Raw genomic sequence first — 20588 nt, 5'->3', positions numbered from 1 at the left:
ACTGTTTCCACTCTTCTACCTGAAATTCTCCTCTACAGAATTTTTTGCCTCAAATACATTACAAAGGAAAATCTCTAGAATAAAAGATAAACAAAATTCTGCACATGATGTTACTTAACGCACGTGTAATGGCTTATGGGGCTCCTGAGTGGCTCTTTGTCTCTTTGACAGGTACCATCCACCTCCGCATTCCTGAGTCTTCTCCAGTCGGGACAGCTATTGGCAGCGTCAAAGCCACAGATGCAGACATTGGAAAAAATGCAGAAGTAGAGTACAGAATTGTAGATGGTGATGGGACAGATATGTTTGACATTGTAACGCAGAGGGACACCCAGGAAGGCATCATTACTGTGCGGAAGGTGCCTATTAAAAAGTTTCACTGAATGGCTTTGGTGTCAATGCTATGGAACAAGTGTTCTTTCTAAAAAAGTACTTAGGTCATGTGATGTTGATTCTAATGCTTAATATTTGCAAATATTTCCCCACTGGTGACTCAGTGGTACTGTTTCCCTTCAAGATGAACTAGAAATGACACAGGGAAGCAATATCAGTGAGACACAGAGATGCAGGTTTAAAGCATTATTGCCAGCTAAGTATGCAAAAAAATAGGCCATTCACAGCATTAGTACTAATTATTTTTGTGATTTCAAATATATTTATCGAATATTCATGCAACCTATTCTCTTCAGCAATCAATATGCAGTTAACTCACTACTGAATAACATAGGCTTTCCTTCTTTCAGATTGTCATTCGCTCAGTTTCAATTTAGGAGACCAATATATGCCAAGAAACATAATTACAATTGTGGAAACTACCACAAACTATATTGTTTTATTCCTGTTTCGGGCAGGTCAGCTGGTACACACAAGTAGTGCGTAATAGTAGTGTGCTTGTTTTAGAGCTCGCTTTAGTTCTGTTTTCTGTCGCTAAGCACTTTCATAGGTGTAAGATCTCAGAGATAGAAATGTCATTCTCCTGGTCCTCAACAATTTTTCCTCCAGAAGTGCCTCAGTCCTTTTCTTTGGGATTTTGAGCATTTCTAAAGAATTTATGCAGTATTTCTAACACAAAATAACATCTTAAGCATTATGTAACAAACAAAACACTACTATACCACAGCATCCCTCTCCTAATCTCTTGCTAATGACAACCAAGGTAAAGATACATTCTGCAAAGACGACAGTGAGTTCCTTTTTGTAATCTATGTTATTTTGTGTTCTTTCATTGAAATTTATCTGGGAAGGTTTGAAAATACCTAGTTAGGGACCAGATATTTTTCCTTTTCCTAGAAATCTCCAAAGGTTTGGCCTGTTTCTTTCTTGCTTGCTTGAGGTTTCCCACACAAAATTCTATTATATTAAATCAATAAAATATTTAAAAAATACACTAACAACTGGATGAAATGTGAGAAATTCATGTTATAAGGTATCAGCTCCAAAAACGTCATCAATGAATTATAATGAATAAATTCTTCTAGTTTTGACGTTAGCAACCTGACACGTTCAGAAATTACCAGGATGCTTTCTTGTATTGATAAGTAGCTTATCATTCAGAGAGCACAGACAACTATATTAACAAGCAAGGAAAAAAAACATGCTCAGACTGTTCTATTTTGAAAGTATTTATTATTTACACACTTCATGATTTCAGTTTTCACTAGTGAGTAACTACGAAGAAACTGTTGTTTCTCTACCGAGTCCATCTGTTTCTACATATCAGTGTAAGAGAAAGATTAAATAATTGCTTAACTTCATTGTTGCTGTGTCACAATTTTATATATTTGGAGAACATGTCTTGTTTTACTCTAGGCTGGAAGGCTGCATCCCTTAACAGCAGTGTGTTGTGCTTTAAAGATAATGCCAGTAGTCACATGTGTAGCTTATATAACAACACTATGATGCACTTCCTAAGTATATTCTTAGATATTCTTTCTTCTGCTCTGACTGCTTTCAAAAGAAAGTTTGAAGCAGCATGAAGACTACAGTTTGTCTGGACTGCATCCTTCTGCTCTAGGCTGTCTTCCTAGCACCTTGCATGAACAATATTTGTATTTAAAGGCAGCAAAGAGAAAAGAAACAAGTTTCCTACCACCCATTTTTGATGAACGAAAATGATTTTTGTATCTCCATGAGATGTATAGGGAATTAAGGAAGTATGATTTATTAGCTAATACTTTCCATCTATGAGAGTTGGAAACATTTGAAGGAACAGATGAACTTTTTTTTTTTTTTCTTGTATCTACAATTGTTTCTAGCCTTAAGCCTTTTGCTTCCATTTTAAAAAGGAACTGCTGACAAAAATGTTAAATCTATTTTGCAGAAAAAAAAAAAAAAAAAAAAAAAAAAAAGATGTTTCAGGAAATTCAGTGAAGAGGAACAGAATTAAGCTCTTACTATATATAAAGCACTTTGAATCCCTGTCCTTAAAAAAAAAGAAATCTACCACTGATTTTGAAGGCCAGGTATTTGTTTGACAATTAAAATACAGAGTTTTGAGGTGTGTATATTTTTTGAATAATATCACTATTATGCACCTTGTTCTGCAATGTCAGAATTTTAAATCAGTATTTTAAGACTTTTAAATGCTTATAACATTATTTCATATTCCTATGCTTGCGAAAGAACTGCAAAATTCACCAAATGACTAGTAAATTTGTGCTGAGAAATCTTTCTGCAACTGGTGTTATTTCAAGTATTATTTAGTTACAGAAACTCCCCTTAAAATTTCTGAAAATTCTGAAAAACTGAGATTTCCTTAGTAGGAAAAGTGATTTTTACTCTGGAAAATTTGAACTGTGTTAGGGTTCTCCCAACTTGGAACAAGATCTGTGAAGGCTTCAGTGTTTGTTTTACTGCATATATAGATCAACATTTGTTCATACGTAATGTAATTTACTAGCTTACCATCATCTTCATTTTTAGCCATTGGACTATGAGACAAGAAGGCTTTATACCTTGAAAGTAGAAGCTGAGAATACCCATGTGGATCCACGCTTCTATTACCTTGGGCCTTTCAAAGATACAACTATTGTGAAAATTTCTGTAGAGGATGTAGATGAGCCTCCTGTCTTCAGTAGATCTTCTTACCTTTTTGAGGTTCATGAAGATATTGAGCTGGGGACAATAATAGGAACGGTAATGGCACGAGATCCTGATTCAGCTTCAAGCCCTATAAGGTAATCTCCGATTCTCTGTAAAGAAAGAAATTTGGTAAAGAAAATATTGAGACATGGTAGAAGGTGCTAATGTTCTTTCTCATATTTACTAGTGTGCCAACCAGAGTTGAAAATGATGCTATCTATTTGTAAGCCTCAGACACTTCAGAGAGCAGGTGTTCACTTACAAGACAGAGAATAAACGCTTCTTAGTTTAATAAACTTCCTATCTCAGAAAACTTAAAATTACACACTGATTTCAAGTAGGCTCTTCAGGACTGCTTGCTTCAGAATATGAAAAATTGCAAAACTAGTGTATGGGTGAGGGATTTCACTTTTTCTGCCATTTAGTCCTGGATAATATGCAGCGCCAAGCTCTGGTTCCTGCTATACAGGCTACCAATGTGATTGGTACATAGAATAGATTTATCCTGGTGTTTACTCAGATTCCCTAAGAAATTAGTCACTCAATGATTAATCATCAAAATATCTCTTCTGTGGATATTGCTTGATGCTATTTGCTAGATCACATCTAGCTGGATGTAGTTAACTGTATCTTGTTTAGTTAGTTAGTTAGATTGATTACTGTTGCTACAATACATAAGTCTTAAGAAACAGAAAAGACAAAGCTGTTCTAGTTGGATATGTCTTGCCTGAAATGCCTAACAAAGTACAAAAACTATATTTGGCAAAAAAACCCCACATTATTTACTAACTTTGAAGTAAATTGTCACATGCAGCTGAATGAGGCCCAGGTGGAGAAAACTGTATTAGGAATTGAAATTGAATATAATTTTCTCTTATGGTGATTTAAGTGTATAGAAAAGATAGCAGATGAAAGCGCCAAGCCTCTAAAATTGTAGAATATATAAATAACTTAGCAATGCATCCTTATCCACTCTAATTTCATGAGACAGCTGACAATTTTAGCAGTTATGTTTCATAATTGTTAGTGGAAAAGGAACAAACTTGGCACTTTTACTCATTTTGTTGCTAACACAACTCAATGAACTGAAGGACTTTATTTCCTTCATCAGTATTACTTACAAAGAACAGCAATTTAAAAAGTGTTTTATATAATTTTTCTGTGTTCTGTTGATGTCTTAAGACATTACCCTTAAGAAAATAACTTAGAAGAGGCAGGGTGGCAAAATGAAAATAATGATGGGGAAAAATCAAACAATGAAGGGGTCTGTTTAGATTTAGTTTACTACAAAAAGAAAATTAAAAACTCTGATAATGTTCTTCATGGTACACAACTTTTTTTTTTTTAACCTTTCTTTTAATGCTACACAGTTAAAGACAGGAACTTTAAAACAATTCACACTGCATAGCTCAAATTCTCAAATTCAAAGAACAATCAGGTACCTAGAGTAAGTTTTTACAAGATTTTACCTCTACCAACACCAATATTAAATGCAAAGTAATATGTATTCACCCCTAACCTGAAGAGCTGACCAAAATATTTTTGAAGCTGTCATATTATTTTGGCATTAAGACAATTTGTATATTTAAATGCTAATGTTTAATTAAAAAAATCACAGCTTCAGTTTGTAAAATTAATTCAGGTTTTAACTTTCTTTTTAAATACTTTTTTTCAAATATTAGTTTCTGTTAATTGAAATTCTAAATAAGTTCAAGTTCCCATAAATTTATTGTTTGCATTTTCCTCTTTCAGTATTTTTTTAAATTTCTATTCAATGAATGGAGGGTTTTTTGAAACTAATAATCCCAGTAGAATTTGCAGGCCATTTGAAGTGGGTAAAACTATGTGACCTAAAATGATAGATATCAAACGTGAAACAGCACAGAATTCCACAATCAGACAATATGGCAGAGATTTTGGAAACTGTAAAGCGATTATTGCCTATTGAAAAAAAAAAAAAAAAAAAAATTATTGTCAAAATAAGTTATTTTCTTCTTTAAAGCTCCATGGATGAAGGAAATCAGTTTTTTATCATATAAACAGAATAGTCATACGTACAATTTCTCTGAAAAACATAAGATTTTGTTAAATTCTATAACTTACTTACAGACAACTGGGTGAGGAAAAAAATTACTTGAGCAAGTTTTTCATATAGTTTCAGAAGATTTTTGACAGCTCTTTAATTTTTCTTTGTTTCTTTAAGTGTAAGTTTTCTTTAATTTTGTTCGTTTTGTTTTTACTCATTTTGGTGTTGATTTGGATTTTTTTTTTTTTTTTTTTTTTTTTGCTTAATAGTTTTTACATATTTATTTTGTTGAAAGTGATGAAATGTAGAAATAAAATTCACCAAACTGTTACAGATATTTTCATATTGCACCATTTTTCAATTTCACTCAATCCAGTTAAATATTATATGTAAAAATTGGCACACTTAATGAAATGTTTAGGTCAGTCATAAAAGTTAATAAAAACATAAATGACTATTTTTAACACATTGCACAATAAATTGACCCGATACTGCCAGAATTAGACAAATGATCTTTATTTTATAAAATCTTACATTTTACTCCACATCAAAGGTTTAATCTTAACTTTGAAGGCAGTGTAGAATATTAGAAAAAAATGAAGCAAAGAACAGTTCACTGATCATAGTTTGACATATCTGTCATTTTGTGATAGAAGAAATTGTTTCCTGAAGATTTATAGCAACTATAACACCATGAAAGATTCTTTAACATTCATAAAAGTTAAATTTCTGCATATGATCTAATTTTTATAGATTTTTTTTTTTAATTCCATCTCTGTTAATTTAACATATCCTAAAGCACAGAAATGGAGTTTATAAGAGGACTTTTGAAAAGCTCAGAAATTAGCTGTCAGTCTCAGTCTGAAGGAACTGAACATCAAAGAGAATTTTCCTTTCAAGATTAAAACAATTCTTTAATTCTTATATTGAAATTTTGACTTCATCTTTTTTTGTGATCTTCATGGCTGTGAATGTTCTGATGAATATTACACTGCTATATCATACTTAGCTTATCATACTTATTATACTATATCATATCAACTTATGAAATCTTTCAATTTTTATTCCTCATTCTAGAGAGCTAATCATGAGAATTTTTACAAATTTTTACAAATTTGCATGTACAATTTTAGATATAATCACTACATTAACCACCAAAGATCAGGAGGAGAAAAGAAAGGAAGCACTTCATTTACGGAAACTGAATATTTGTGTTACAAAAAGCAATCTTTTCAATATAATGCAGAGAACCCAACAGCTGTATTGACTTTTGAAACAAATGCTTTCTTCCATTTTTTATTAATTAACAACATTTATTCTTTCTTTGAATATAGGTTTTCTCTAGATCGTCATACAGATCTAGACAGGATATTTAATATTCATTCTGGAAATGGATCCATCTATACTTCTAAGCCACTGGATCGTGAGATATCACAATGGCACAATCTCAGTGTTATAGCAGCTGAAATCAGTAAGCTAGTTTGGTATTTTTTCATTCAATTTCCCTAGCCTTTCCACTCCAATATGTGAGATATTCTGGGGAATTAAGTTGGGTATAGCTAACAGCAGCTATGTCCATCTAGCATTTTTCCACCTCATCTTTTTCTAATAATGATCATTAATATCCAAGCTACTTCTGAAATGTTATTCAATTAAATGGATTGTTTCCTCCCTTTACTTTCAGGAAAATGGCAGGATTTTGATGTTACAGTAGCAGAGTTCAGGACTATAATCTATGCTTTAAATATATATATATTGTTTTCTTCTTTTTTTCAGGGGAAAAAAAAATCTCTTACCTATATCTACAATTCTTGGAATCAATACATCTTAAAAGTTAGCTAGGTTGCACTTGATCACTAAACTACAACATTTCTTGGACTATTCAAATTACAGCCTTGTAGATATTTTCACGTTGAAAGTACAAAGAAAGATGAGGTCCTGCTAGACAGTTGAGATTAAAACTAATACTCCTGCAAGAAAATTTTCTAAGTGACAAAAGTCAGAACTTTGAAATAGCTAAAGTGGATCTTATGCTTTCAAAGCCACAGAATTTTTAGGGTTAACTCTATATCACTACAAAAAGCAGAAATTGCTAATCAGCAATGAAGTATGGTTGGAAGGAACTACAATGCAAAGAATTCAGTGGAACACCACATGCACTAATTTGGCCACTCTTAGCCTTCCTAGTCCTATTTCTGTAGTCAGGACCCCAGGCGTCTCCTGCCATGGGTTGGTTATACCTAGCACATCCAGTAGCTATACATTTTTCTGACAATGCATGTTCCTAAGTTTGCTCTGTTTCACATCCCTGCCCACTTCTTTAAGAGCAATACTCAGAAGTACTTATATATTAAAGAAACTTATAATTTTATGCCTCTATCATAACATTAAATTATTTCCTTGTCAGGATAGTTTGAGAGAATTTACACTGTAGACCTACGTAGAGTAGCTAAACTTCTCCAAAGGGATACATTAGTTCTGGAGAAAGTATGGAAGGAGGAAATTAGTTTAAAAATGTTAACTCTGAAGCATGACTCAGTCAGAGAGCAACTATAAGAACAGAACATATTTGGAAAGTTAATACAAAAATGCAAAAGGATGTGAAAACTGTGTCCAAAACCTGCCATTTTAAACATTTCAGCATATTAAAGGACCAACATCACACTCTCCAACAAAAATGTTGTAAGTTACATGTGAAGTTGACATCAGTTTTTCCTAAATGTTTCATGTTTTATTTGTTGCATCTTAAAAGGAAAATAAAACCAAAACAAACAAAAAAATCCCAAGTAATTTTGAATAATTTATATTGCTATTTATCTATTCCATTAAAGCAAAATCATACAGTTTTTAAGCTGTTGGATATCCAGCACAATTCCAAGTAGTAGCTGCATTTTCAGTCTAAGGCATTATTTCAGATTCTTTGTAGATCAGATCTATCTGCAAGGGAGCACATTCTAAATGATACTAAGGTCAGAACATTTGAGGAGATGGGTTAAAACCAACAACAGTAACCACTTCTAAGGTCTGAAAAATTATATTTGTATTTTTTAAGGCAATTTAAACATAAAAACTCTAATTGGTTCTCATTTTTATTGGTATACTTTGACTTTTTTGAATTTTCTCCCTGCTTACTAAGGCATAGGAGAGGTTTAATAATAGGTCTCTTTTATGTTAAGCCAATTGCAAATCATTTTATAATTCAAAACTTTATATCAGAAAGATACACTTGAATCCACAAAATAAATTTGTCATTATAGCAATGGACATATTTTCTATGTGCTATATTTACACTGAACACCAGCAGTGGCAGCCACTAATTTCTTGTAAATGTCTTAATTGCTCACTAGATTCAAATATATACATTTTTTAAAATCAAAATCATCCTCTTACTTTTTCACCAATTTCAAACATAATCTTGAATATCTCTTGCTCATTAAATTTGGAAGATAGAATACTTTTAGTAGTAAGTTAAATTCATTCTTCTTTTTCTCTTGACAGACAACCCAAAAGATACTACCCGTGTTCCTGTTTATGTAAGAATTTTGGATGTTAATGACAATGCCCCACAGTTTGCTGTATTCTATGATACTTTTGTTTGTGAAAATGCAAGAGCTGGACAGGTATGACTTTGATAAAACACTTTCTACTGTCTCATTTGGCTACGGTACTCATTTGTTGATTATTCTTACCTGTTATTTAGGAGAAAATATGTCCAAAATGTCTTTCAAATGTTGAAAATGAACATAGCAGGTATCGTACTACGTGAGTCTTAAAGTGAAATATCAATTTATTTCAACAACAACAGCATGTGAATTAGCACATTCCTCAACCTAATGCTGTAGTATTTTTGCCTATTTAGATCAGCTCAAGAAATATGGGTGTAATTAGCTTTGCCGTTACCTTCTCAGAGAAAGCAAAATGTTATACTTAATTATTGAAAAAAAGTTTTATCGATCTTTTCAATAACTCACAAGTGGCAAACCTTACATATAGTTCCATGCTAGTGGTGATTACACAACATATGCATTTGTCACACTTTCCTTTTCTTTTCCAATTGTAATATTTGTCTTTCATTATTCCAGCAAAAGTTTCTGAAAGTAAAGCACAAAATACGAATTTTTTTGAAATGGCAATATATGATTTTGATTTACTTCTTACAGACTACAGAAGGCATATTTGAATTTAAGTAGAAGGACTGCAGTGCTTAATACCTAGTTCCTAACAGGCAGCTGCATATTAGAAACACTAAGAACTGTTTGCCTATTACAGCACAGCATGTCCCAGAGCACAGTCAGGCAGCAATAAATGCTTTAAAATGGTCACAGTAGAACCTCAGTGCAAGCATTTCAGATGGGAGATGTGTTAGTATCTCTTAACTGTTTCAGTCCTGCAGGTATTACATTCAGTTTGCATCACAAGTTTTGCACTCAGGCTGCCATTCTTTTTTCTATAGCAACAGTAGTCAGAAAGTACAACAAAGAACTTACATTTCATGGTTATAACATATTAAATACTTAAAAATATTAAGCAATATTTGCTATTAGTGGAATTTCAAGATGATTAGAGCTGTATAAATGGAAATCTTGGGCAAAACATCTAAAATTTCTGATAGTTATATTGTCTCCTGTGATAGTTGTATTGTTGCCTGTGTATACTAATATAAGATTTTAATTAATTCAAATTTTAGATATAGAATTAAAATTAAAAATGTAGAATACTGATTTTTTTCTTCCAGCACCAGCACCTCTGGCTGAAAAAAAAACCAGCAATGCATCAGTGCACAAATTAACCACAATTCTCTTCACATTCAGAAATGGCCGCCAGTTAAAAAAGGAAATAAGAAAGCACTTTAAGTACTTACGTCTAATAAATAAGGAACTAAATGTATGTACAAAATTATACATATTTATTTGAATTATAAAGCTCAGAAGGGTCTCCCTTGCTAGAACGAAGTGGCAATATTAGATATACTACATTATGATAACCAATTTTATTTATTATATAATTATAATAATTTAATAATCATTTAACACTGTCTGAATTTTTAAATAAGTCTTAAAATAAAATCGATTCACAGGAAGAGAAATGAAAAATTCAATTCAGGATAACAAGAATAATCTATTTGAATGTAATTATATTCTCGTTTACAGGTAGATCAGTAATGAGTCATTATTTTAGAATTCAGTCTGTCTTGAGGGATTGAATTAAATTAATCCATACTAAGTATGGCTTGGATCCTCCCACATCAGCTATTTCTCTTTTCTGTTCAATTTTCTTCTCCTTTTTTTTTTTTTTTCCCTTTTTTTTTTTTCTTCTTTTTCTTTTTTTTTCCTTTTTGACTGTTCACCATGCTTTGTTATTCTGGTCACTTTTATATATATATAAACATATGTATCTGCGGGATTCTAAATTTATGTGAAATGGAATGTTACTGAGTAACAAACATACAGCCAATTGTATAGGCCTTGCAGTAACAGGTCTGGATACGTACAGGAGCCCAGCAATGCTCTGGTCTTCTTAAAGACCATGCCCGTTTGCTGAAGGACTTCCTTCCTGAGCTAGACACAGCAGAGATGTAAACTGCATGTTTCATTGCAGCTTTCAAAGACTTAGTCAGAAATAATTAGGAAAGTTGTGTTTTTATGTTAGGGTTTCCAAGTATGCAGTCTTCCTTTTATAAACCTTCATTTTACAGAATATATACATACCTACTATCTTTTTACTTGCTGCAGAATTATATAAAATCAGTCTATATCATTTTGAATTCTCTTTCAAAGATACTTTAAAATATGTATGATTTATTTTTTTCTTCTTTTTCCCTGAATCTTAAGTCCTCATACGTTAAACAAACAGACTCGATTTCTTTCACCACTTCTTTTTTTTATATTGCTTCTCATTAACTCATTTGAATCATATATTTAAAAAAATACCTTTGTTTCATCAGGAATATTTTTCCGACAGTAACATTGCTTAAAAATGGTGCAATGCTATAAAGCACCTGAGCTCCTCTGGATTGGCTCTGTCTTCCCATCAGCTGCTCAATCACTGGTTCAGGCCATATAGCATTTCTGCTACACATGGCTTTTGTTATCTTTATATTTCCAACAATTTCATTACATTTTATATATTCCAGTGTTTGTAGTGATGTCAGAATTTTCTTCTTGAACCATTTTATTCAATAATTCTCAACGCTTTACTCTGACTCATCACAGTAAAATAAAACTTTTGTAATGGAATTCAATATAGAATTTTCAAACAGGTTTCTTTGTTGTTGTTATTTAATAACATATTTTATGATTATTTGTTTATTTTTGCATAGAGTTTAAAAACAAATGCTTAGCTTATTTATGTAAAAAAAAAAAAAAACCAACCCATTTACATTTTCAGAAGACCTAAAAACCACAAAGCTGAGTAGTTTTGGAATAAACAACCAATGCAGCAACCACCTTTCTACTTTTTTATCTTTTTTTCTAGTAGCTAGCAACATTCTTTGACTAGTTTTGTTTCCTTATATTTCTGTCTGTTTTCAACTGGAGAAACTGTCTCATCTTTCCAGTTATTACTGCTTCTTGACACTGAGAAGCAACTTAGTGTGAGATTAATGGAGGTATCCCATAGTAAATTAATATGAGAAAATAATGCTTTGTACCATATAAATTGCATGAAACCATATAAATTGTAGGATTAATACAGTTGTTAACAATATCAGAAAATATATGCAAAAATGTGATAAAATGTTTCCACCTTCTGTTCATTTGTTTTGTTTAAGCTAACCCGAAGTCACACTCTCTCTCCCCACTTCCTATCCCACTGGAATTAAACAGATCAAAAAAGCACCAAATGTAATATTTGTGTTTTGATACACTGCTTGGAGCAACGAATAATTACCAGGCTTGCCCCTCATCATATCTCAAAAACAAATAAATTTCTGTCAATATTATATTCATATTAATACATATCATGTTATGCAAGAACCCCTTTGGATTAATAATGACATGGTGTCAGCACAATTACCAAAGCAGCTCCTCTAGCTGTGAAAGCTGTGAAGAACAATTTTATTACAAATTCAGGGAAAAACAACAACAACAAACACATAGCCAGATTTCTATTCTTTGAAATTCCATTGACAGTATTTAAACTTTCTGATACAAATAGCTTTTTCTTGGTAGGCTTTCATAGTCTTTCATTTTCTTTCTGGAAGTCTGTTATGTTAAATCAATTTCTCATGAAAAGGCATAGGGATAGTAGACCTTGGTCATATTTTTTTTTCTTCAGTGTCCCATGTAGTTCAGCAGGATTTGTAATTAGATATGAGTGCTTGGATAGATGTTTATTCATTTATTTAACATTATTTTAAAAAAATGATACAGAATGGTACAGACAAACTGAAGAGAATGAGAATTGAAAGCATTAATGTTTCAGTATCATTCAGTTTCTCTAAGAAATATCTGTATTTAAAATGTAATATTTAAAATGTAAATATTTATATTTAGAATGTAAAATGTAACAGTAGGTGACCTGTAAGGCTGAGTTTACTGCCTACCACTTCGATTCTACTAAAATGTAGATTTATACTTAGAAGACACTGAGAATGGAAAAGGCTACTAGGAGACTAATACACATCTTGATTACAAATAAAGAGGTGCACCCAATGAGAAATGTTGTCTTGTTCTTCAAGTGGATTTGCTTATATTTAACAGACTCTAAATAGTTACCCTGCGATCAATAACTGCCCAGAGGTTTCTGAGTCAGGCAAATAAGAGTATACTAAAGGCTGTATGAGTCCTTGAAGCTTCAAGAATGAGTCTGTGTTAAGGAAAATACAAATACTATTCCAGGTGGCTGCCTAGCAACTGTGCAAAAGGGAAAGCTAGTACAACACAGCTCTCATGGTTAATTACACTCATAATTACTTCCATCAGTTCTGTGTCTGTAAACAGTTGGATAATAATCAGATGAAAATCATTGATTCATTGGATTTACCTGCAGAACACAGTGGTGGAGAGTGCTTAAAGTGTTTAGATTTGTGAAAATGATTAAAAATTTGTGTGAACAAAGGCACATTTTCATAACGTGCATACAGTGCCCCAAGATGACTGAAACTGAAACACTGGAGCAGCAATCACAATAAATACAGGCTGAAAATCTGTAAAAGAACACTTACTGGAAGAATCACTGTCACATTGTAGTTGCTTGGACTAGGTTAGAAAACAAGATATGACTCCAACCCAAGCCTTCATTAGACAGGACTTGGAGAACAGAAGGAACTAATGGCTAGTATGAAAAAACTGTAAACAGTGGCTGTTCTACAGAGTGGTTATCAGTGTCACTTCTTTGTTTTGACAAGAACCTGTGAAATAACGGACATTGAAGGAAACAAGTATAAAGGAGCTATTTTGACAACAAAAAACAGTAATGTACTTGAGAAGCATACTTCAACCTATCCTCAAAAAGAAGACGTGACAACTTTTTTTGCTCAAGTCAACAGAAAGCAAGCCAAATAACATTTTTGGACATGGAATCTTATCTGCCATCCAAGTCTCTGGTGGTGCTGTTATTCTCTTCAAGAGATATGGAATAGGCAAGCAAAAAAATCATCTAAAAACCTATATCACTGACTGTGGTCTACATCTGTATTTTAAGTGCTTTCTGGCAATATATCAGGAACCTGCTGGACAGGTCTTACTGGTATGTTGTAGCCACGTATTGTCTGAATACACCAGAAAATGTGCAGTGCTTTGAAAAGCTGACAGAAAGATGCTGCTTCCTTCAAAGACCACATGCACTGATGTAAAATAACTCCATCTACACTGTTGAAAAGCACATGCTTCTTGTGATGACACACAGGTGGAACTCAGGTGCACTACAGGTAGTGCAAGAACTTTCCAAGCTGACATGTGAGATGATGAGTGCTTGCTTTATGAATATGTGTCTTTCTTTGAAAAGGGGCTATTAATGGACTTCCTGTGTAAAAATTCAGTAATATCTTCACTTGCAAGAATTTCTGTAAATATGTTAAAATAGAATTAAAAATATATTTCTGGTTCCAATTGAGAACAAAAGCAAAACAAATGATGCTTTTCTTTGCGATTTTTTTTTGCAATTAAATGTAGAGATGTTGTAAATAACAATGTATCTATACACATTATCTCATTAAGATTGTCCCTAAAACTTTGCCTTTTAAAGATACACACCAGAGTCTAGTGGGAAAATGCATAATATTTAGTTATTCGAGTCTTTGTTAGTATTTTTTAATTATGCAAAAATTTTCAAGTCTGAAGGATGTTTTTTACAACCTAAAAAAACTATTAAGAACCTACAAGCAGATTTTTTTTTAAACCCTAATATAAGCAAATTATCTAAGTGACAAATAGAACGAGTATTTGAATAGAGAAGTTCCCAGAGAACTTCAATTGCTACAAGAAATTATAGACAGGTAGAAGATATTTTCCTGCTGTCTACTGCTGTTCTACTTAACTGCTGTTCTGTTAGAGTTCTGCTCATTGATTGGCATTGCTCTAGCAGATTAAAAATCTCTGAAAAATTTCAGGCAACAAAAAAATTTGTGTACTCATTCTAAATTATAGGTATGGGCAATCACAAGAGGATTACCTGATTTTCATCAGTTTAACATCTACAACAGACCACTTTCATGGTCTTCACTTGTGAAGTAAAATTGACTTGTTTTTTCTTGACTTAAAAAATACTTCTAAGTTTGTGAAAATCACTAAAGTTTTTTTGCTAGTTGCTTTTACAGTCATTAAATAATTTAAATCTTCATCCCTTAGAAGAAAATATTATGCTTCTATCTTTTATCTTTTATCTATTCTGCTTTCCCAGCAAGTTATTGTAGGTTTGTGTGATAAAAAAAATTTAGAGGAGAAAACCCCGGATAAGAAAGCTTGCAAGATGATGCATTAAACAAATCCAGTCCCTGCCTCTTGAAGAAATTTGTTGCTGTATTCAGGATGTACAAGAGAGAAGTTGGGAGTTAATCATGCATTTGTAAAGGCAAGCAGGAGAACAGCGCAATTGTTGATGTTAAAAATGATCAGTTCTGACAAAACCTGCGATATGAAGAGAAATGGCTGCATTTGGAAGAACAGGAAGTGGAAAAACAGAGTTTAACAAGTATGCCACAGGGAAGAAATAATGTCAAAAATTAGAAGCTATTGCATGCTTGGAAAAACACTGCAATTTAAAATGATGGATGAGATATGAAGAATAACGAAGATCTAGGTTAAAGATTTCTTGTAGTTTAACACAGAAGATAGCTAAGCACCACATAGTTACTCTCTCAGTCTGCTCCCCCCCATTCCCAGTGGGATTAGGAAGAGAATTTTAAAAAAGAAAAAGAAAGAAAGAAAGAAAGTGGAATTTGTGGACTGAGATAAAAACTATGTACTAGGACAGACAAAGGAAGAGGAAAAAAAGGATAACAGTTAAGATAATTATATACATATATATACAAGACAAGTGATGCATAAGCAATTGTTCTCTACCTGCCAAATGATGCCCAGCCGGTCCACAAGAAGCTGAAAAACTCAAACATCCTTGCCTCTGTGTAGCACTGCTCAACATCATCATGAAATATCAGTGTATTATCAACACTGTTTTTCACCCAAAGCCAAATCAAAGCATCACATCAGACACTATGAAGGAAAAATCAACTCAGTTTGAGCTGAAACCTGGACAAGAGTAAATTATTTTTGGCACATATAACTGCATATAACTGCATATATACACCCTCCAAAAATGTTAATCATAAGTATTTTTTTATTGCTGTGGGACAAAACAAACAAAAAGAAAACCAAACACTGAAACACAATCAATGAAGATGTAAAAAATTGTATTTTATTTGGAAAGTGGCATCTTGTCAGCCTTCCATCTAGAAATTTCATTGGATAAAAAGGCACAAGTTCATTTACCTGACAGATAAGCAAATGTTAATGAATCCCTTGCTGCTACTTCCAAACAAAAGTATTACAAAAATCTTTTTTGCAGGAATTGCAGAAAGCATTCCAACCAAGTACCAAACAACTATGACATATCTGCGACACTGGATTTAATCTGAGGTGGTGAATCTGTACAGTATCTTATAATGTGTCTTACAAGTAGAAATATAATCTGGTATTTAGTAGAAAGATACTCTAACATACACTTATTAATGTTGAAAATCTTTTAAAAAATTTTACTTTAATAAGAGATAGGAAAGTCTTGCTTTAGAAAAAAATGTTATTTTGAAATATCATTTGAAACTTTAACTTCCCTATTAGAAGAAATGCTTCTGATGAAATAACATTTTCATCCCCAAAGCAAAAAATCTCCTCTGAATTCTTCTCTTATGTATTGATTTTAGTTTTGTCACTTATGTAGTTACAAAAATATATAAACATATACTGAAATAAGAAAAAAAAGGAGAATTAAGTTGCCATTTTTCTTGTATGCATGTACCACCATAGAAAATATATATGGATGCTCTTGTTACAAAGCTTACATATTCGTTTAAAATTTGTTCAGTTGATATGTCCTACAGTTTAAATATTAAATCAATATATAAATAGTATGAATAAGAAGTTTCTTCACTCTGCTTGTCTTAAGATATTAAAACATCAAAACCTAGATGCATTTTGTTTTATTTTGTTGTTGTTGTTTGCATTTATTTTTCTCCTGCAGCTTATCCAGACCATAAGTGCAGTAGACAAAGATGATCCTCTTGGGGGACAAAAATTTTTCTTCAGTTTAGCAGCTGTCAACCCTAATTTCACTGTTCAGGATAATGAAGGTAAAATTCTCTGATCCATGGAAGTTTGATCTTTACTACCTGGCATGCATTCCTGCAATATTTTGAATTTACTTATATTTTCCATCAGCAAATACAGAAGCCCATAAGGCTGCTGTTAACAGCAAGATAAATTTAATTTGAATGTTTGTGGTTTGGGACTTCTATATTTTCATCTGTGTATGGAAGGCAAAACTTATTTAGCAAAAAAAAATAGGATAAAATAAATTATAAAGAAAATCAGTGAATGTTGGTTTGGAGTGAATAACCAAATAAAGGGAGGATAGGACAGAAGAAAGCTTAAAAAACGGCTTCACCTTCCAAGTTCAGATCTTTCTCTTTAGCTTTCTGTCACATTTATGTCACCTGATTTTCTGTATTGCTTCTTTCTGATGATTAATGAAAATTATGGCTGATAACACATGGCCACTTTGGCTTTGCTTTGATCCTTGATCAGTCCAGCTTTTATCAGGAGACGTGTACAACGCATCCATTTCGGCCTTCATCACCAGTTCAATAGGGAGTGCTTTAGACTACAGAAGAAATAAACGAAGGGAGATATCATAATACCTTCAAATATGTTAAAGTTTTTTGACTTGGCAGTGGGAATAATCCTCTATCAATGATGAAGATTATAGAAGTAACAGGCTGCAAACACCATGAGGAAGATTTGGTTGAAATAAATTATATAAGTAGGTAAAGAGGATAATTGAAGTTGAACATTTAGGTACCATATAGATTTCTCACTAGCAAAGAAAGGTATTTAAAAATACATCAGACACATTGTTTTTCATGTTGAGTGAAAACAAATAACGTAGATACACAAAAAAATCAAAGGATGCAGTAAAAGAGAACTTTGTGTTTCAGTTTATGGAGGCCATGAAGAAAAAAGTCATTTAATTTTTCAAAAAAATATTATGTCCTAGTGACCATGCAGAGGCATTGACCTTGGTATTTCTCTTCTATGTGAAATTATTTTCTTTATTTTGTATTAATTGTTTAGTTCATCTTGAATTTGGCTCACAAAACATTTACCATTTACGTCAAGAAATTCATTTGTGTGATGACAATGAAATTTTCTTTCTAATGGATTCAATCTGAATTTTCTCCCTTTTGGATTTGCAAGTTAGCAACTCTAGTGTTGGGTCACAGTTTTAGAAGTATAAGGTAGCTTTGACAATAGAAGTGATATTCCTTTGCTGTTACATACTACCTTCATTTCTTTTCTGGCTACTCAGTGAATAGATTTGAAGCATACTATATATGTATTATTTTTGTGGGCCACAAGTATAATTTAGTAAATTCACTTCTCAAAACTGCCTTTTTTTTTCGAAAAAAAAAATTCTACTCCATGTGCAAAGGTACATAATTCATTGTTCTACAGTATGTTGAAAGTCTTTTGGTGTGGAAAATCTCATCCTGTATTTACTGATAGCATTCCCCTGTGTGTTGTCACAGAAGATCCATAGGAGGAATCTTTCAGAACAGAGTGCTTGTTGAACAGCGTGAAGTGGAAGGTTATTTTTTCTCAGTTGGCCACTTCATTTCAGGGCTTTAGCCATGGAATGGAACTGTGTCGTGCACTGCATGCATTAATCCATAAAACATTTTAAGCTTTCAGAAATCCTCTTTTCAAATCGCACTCAGAGGTGTTGCAAAGGCACAGAGGAACAGGCCAGCTGTATGTAAAAAATTATAAATAGCTTTCTGATTAAATGGGAATGTCACTAGAAAAGTCAGATATGAGTATGAAATGAGGACTAGCCCATTTCAAAATACTAACAGTGACATAAAATATTATACTTTGCATTTACTATATGCGATACGTTCTTTATTTTCCTTTTATTTTATTTTTATTTTTTATTTTCCTATTTTATTTATGCAAAATAACATTATATTTTAATCTATCTAGATAACACTGCCAGAATTTTAACAAGAAGAAATGGCTTTAGTCGACATGAAATAAGTACATACCTCTTACCAGTGGTGATATCAGACAATGACTATCCAATCCAGAGCAGCACTGGCACGCTTACCATCCGAGTTTGTGCCTGTGACAGCCGAGGGAACATGCAGTCCTGCAACGCAGAGGCCCTTCTCCTCCCTGCTGGCCTCAGTACAGGGGCACTGATTGCCATTCTCCTCTGCATCATCATCCTGCTGGGTAAGAAAAATGTATCTTTCCTCCTAGAGCAAATGCTTCAGGACTAACACACTTCAAAAAATCATGCATGTTGGCAGAATGAATGATCATGGGGTTTGCTTCTTTTGCAAGAGAAACTCAATGCAAAATTAAAAGAAATAAAGGCAAAAACTGCCTGACAATTGAATATAGTAAAAATGAAATCAAGTTTCAGACTTCTAAATGCATTTTTTTTATTGTCTTGTCTTTAAGAAAGAGGATCAGGCAGAAGGAATAATGTAATAAAAAATCACTTTCATGTCTTTCGTTTTAACTTTTTTGAGATAGAGAATCTCTTGTTTAAATGAATGCTTAAAGTCATCATTCAGTATGTATTTCACACAGAATTAGCCAGTAAATAATATTTTTACCATATTAAGTCAGTTTATCCAAAGGTTTCTATGCTGTAATAAAAAAATTGTAAATTTTTTAAAGTTTCCATTTTGTGTTTCTCAGAATATACTTAATAATCTGTAGTTCAGATGGAAAACAGTTTGAACATGCTCCATACTAAAAAATGGGAAAAGATCTTCAGAGTAAACCTGGCTATTTTAAAACTCATCTAAATTACCAGAGGAGCACATAGACAAAGCTCATGGTTTTCTGCAAAAAAAGCACATTTTGATACAGTCTCTACTGTGATATAGACAGTGATCAGGTAGAAATGGACTGGCAAAATGTAGATGAAATAAAGCTGTTGTATCTGATGGAATCACTACTACAAATTGTTCTGTCCTTACCCATTCTTTCCTCTCCCTTAAAGTTATAGTGGTGCTGTTTGCTGCTCTGAAGAGGCAACGAAAGAAAGAGCCTTTGATCCTGTCTAAAGAGGACATCAGAGACAACATTGTGAGTTATAATGATGAAGGCGGTGGAGAGGAAGATACCCAAGCCTTTGATATTGGCACACTGAGGAATCCTGCAGCTATAGAAGATAAGAAGCTTCGACGAGACATTATCCCTGAAACGTTATTTGTACCACGGAGGACTCCTTCAGCACCAGATAACACAGATGTGCGAGATTTCATTAACCAAAGGTTAAAAGAGCATGATACTGATCCTTCTGCACCACCGTATGACTCGCTTGCAACCTACGCCTATGAAGGAAATGATTCAATAGCTGAATCTTTGAGCTCCTTAGAGTCGGGTACTACTGAAGGAGACCAAAACTATGATTACCTCCGAGAATGGGGCCCTCGGTTTAATAAGCTTGCTGAAATGTATGGTGGAGGAGAAAGTGACAAAGACACTTCTTAACCTACAGTAGGCTACATTCTTTGTTCCTTTGAGCGGAAGTAATTTTACAGACACCTTCTGCACTCAACAGTATTTAACATTCAGGAAAATTTTCCTGCCACTCAGCACAATGATTTCCTTTAGAATTTGTTTTCAATTTGTCCATTTATGTAATTCATACTTTCTAGTAGGATGCCACTTGGAACGCGTACAGTATTTTATTTAATCACCTTCCAAGAGCCAAAGCTATGGAAATTCAGTGTTGTCCATTTTAGTAATTA

The 20588-nt window shown here is 32.9% G+C and overlaps 1 protein-coding gene across 1 annotated transcript in view; it reads left to right on the top strand.

Annotated features, from left to right (window-relative positions):
* Nucleotides 1–20328, top strand: part of LOC122171906 (cadherin-10) — a 50658-nt gene extending 30330 nt beyond the window's left edge. The window contains exons 5-11 of the mRNA XM_042839772.1: nt 172–359; nt 2923–3176; nt 6442–6578; nt 8606–8727; nt 16784–16892; nt 18802–19053; nt 19835–20328. Of these exons, the coding sequence (XP_042695706.1) occupies nt 172–359; nt 2923–3176; nt 6442–6578; nt 8606–8727; nt 16784–16892; nt 18802–19053; nt 19835–20328 (1556 nt within the window). The remainder of the gene's footprint in view (nt 1–171; nt 360–2922; nt 3177–6441; nt 6579–8605; nt 8728–16783; nt 16893–18801; nt 19054–19834) is intronic.
* Nucleotides 20329–20588: the final 260 nt, after the last annotated feature.

Source organism: Centrocercus urophasianus, unplaced genomic scaffold, assembly GCF_019232065.1.
Source record: "Centrocercus urophasianus isolate 14NV4802_14NV808 unplaced genomic scaffold, USGS_Curo_1.0 seq_11, whole genome shotgun sequence".
NCBI classification, from domain to species: domain Eukaryota; kingdom Metazoa; phylum Chordata; class Aves; order Galliformes; family Phasianidae; genus Centrocercus; species Centrocercus urophasianus.
The sequence above is the reverse complement of the archived record's forward strand: the minus strand, read 5'-3'. Positions and strand labels throughout refer to the sequence as shown.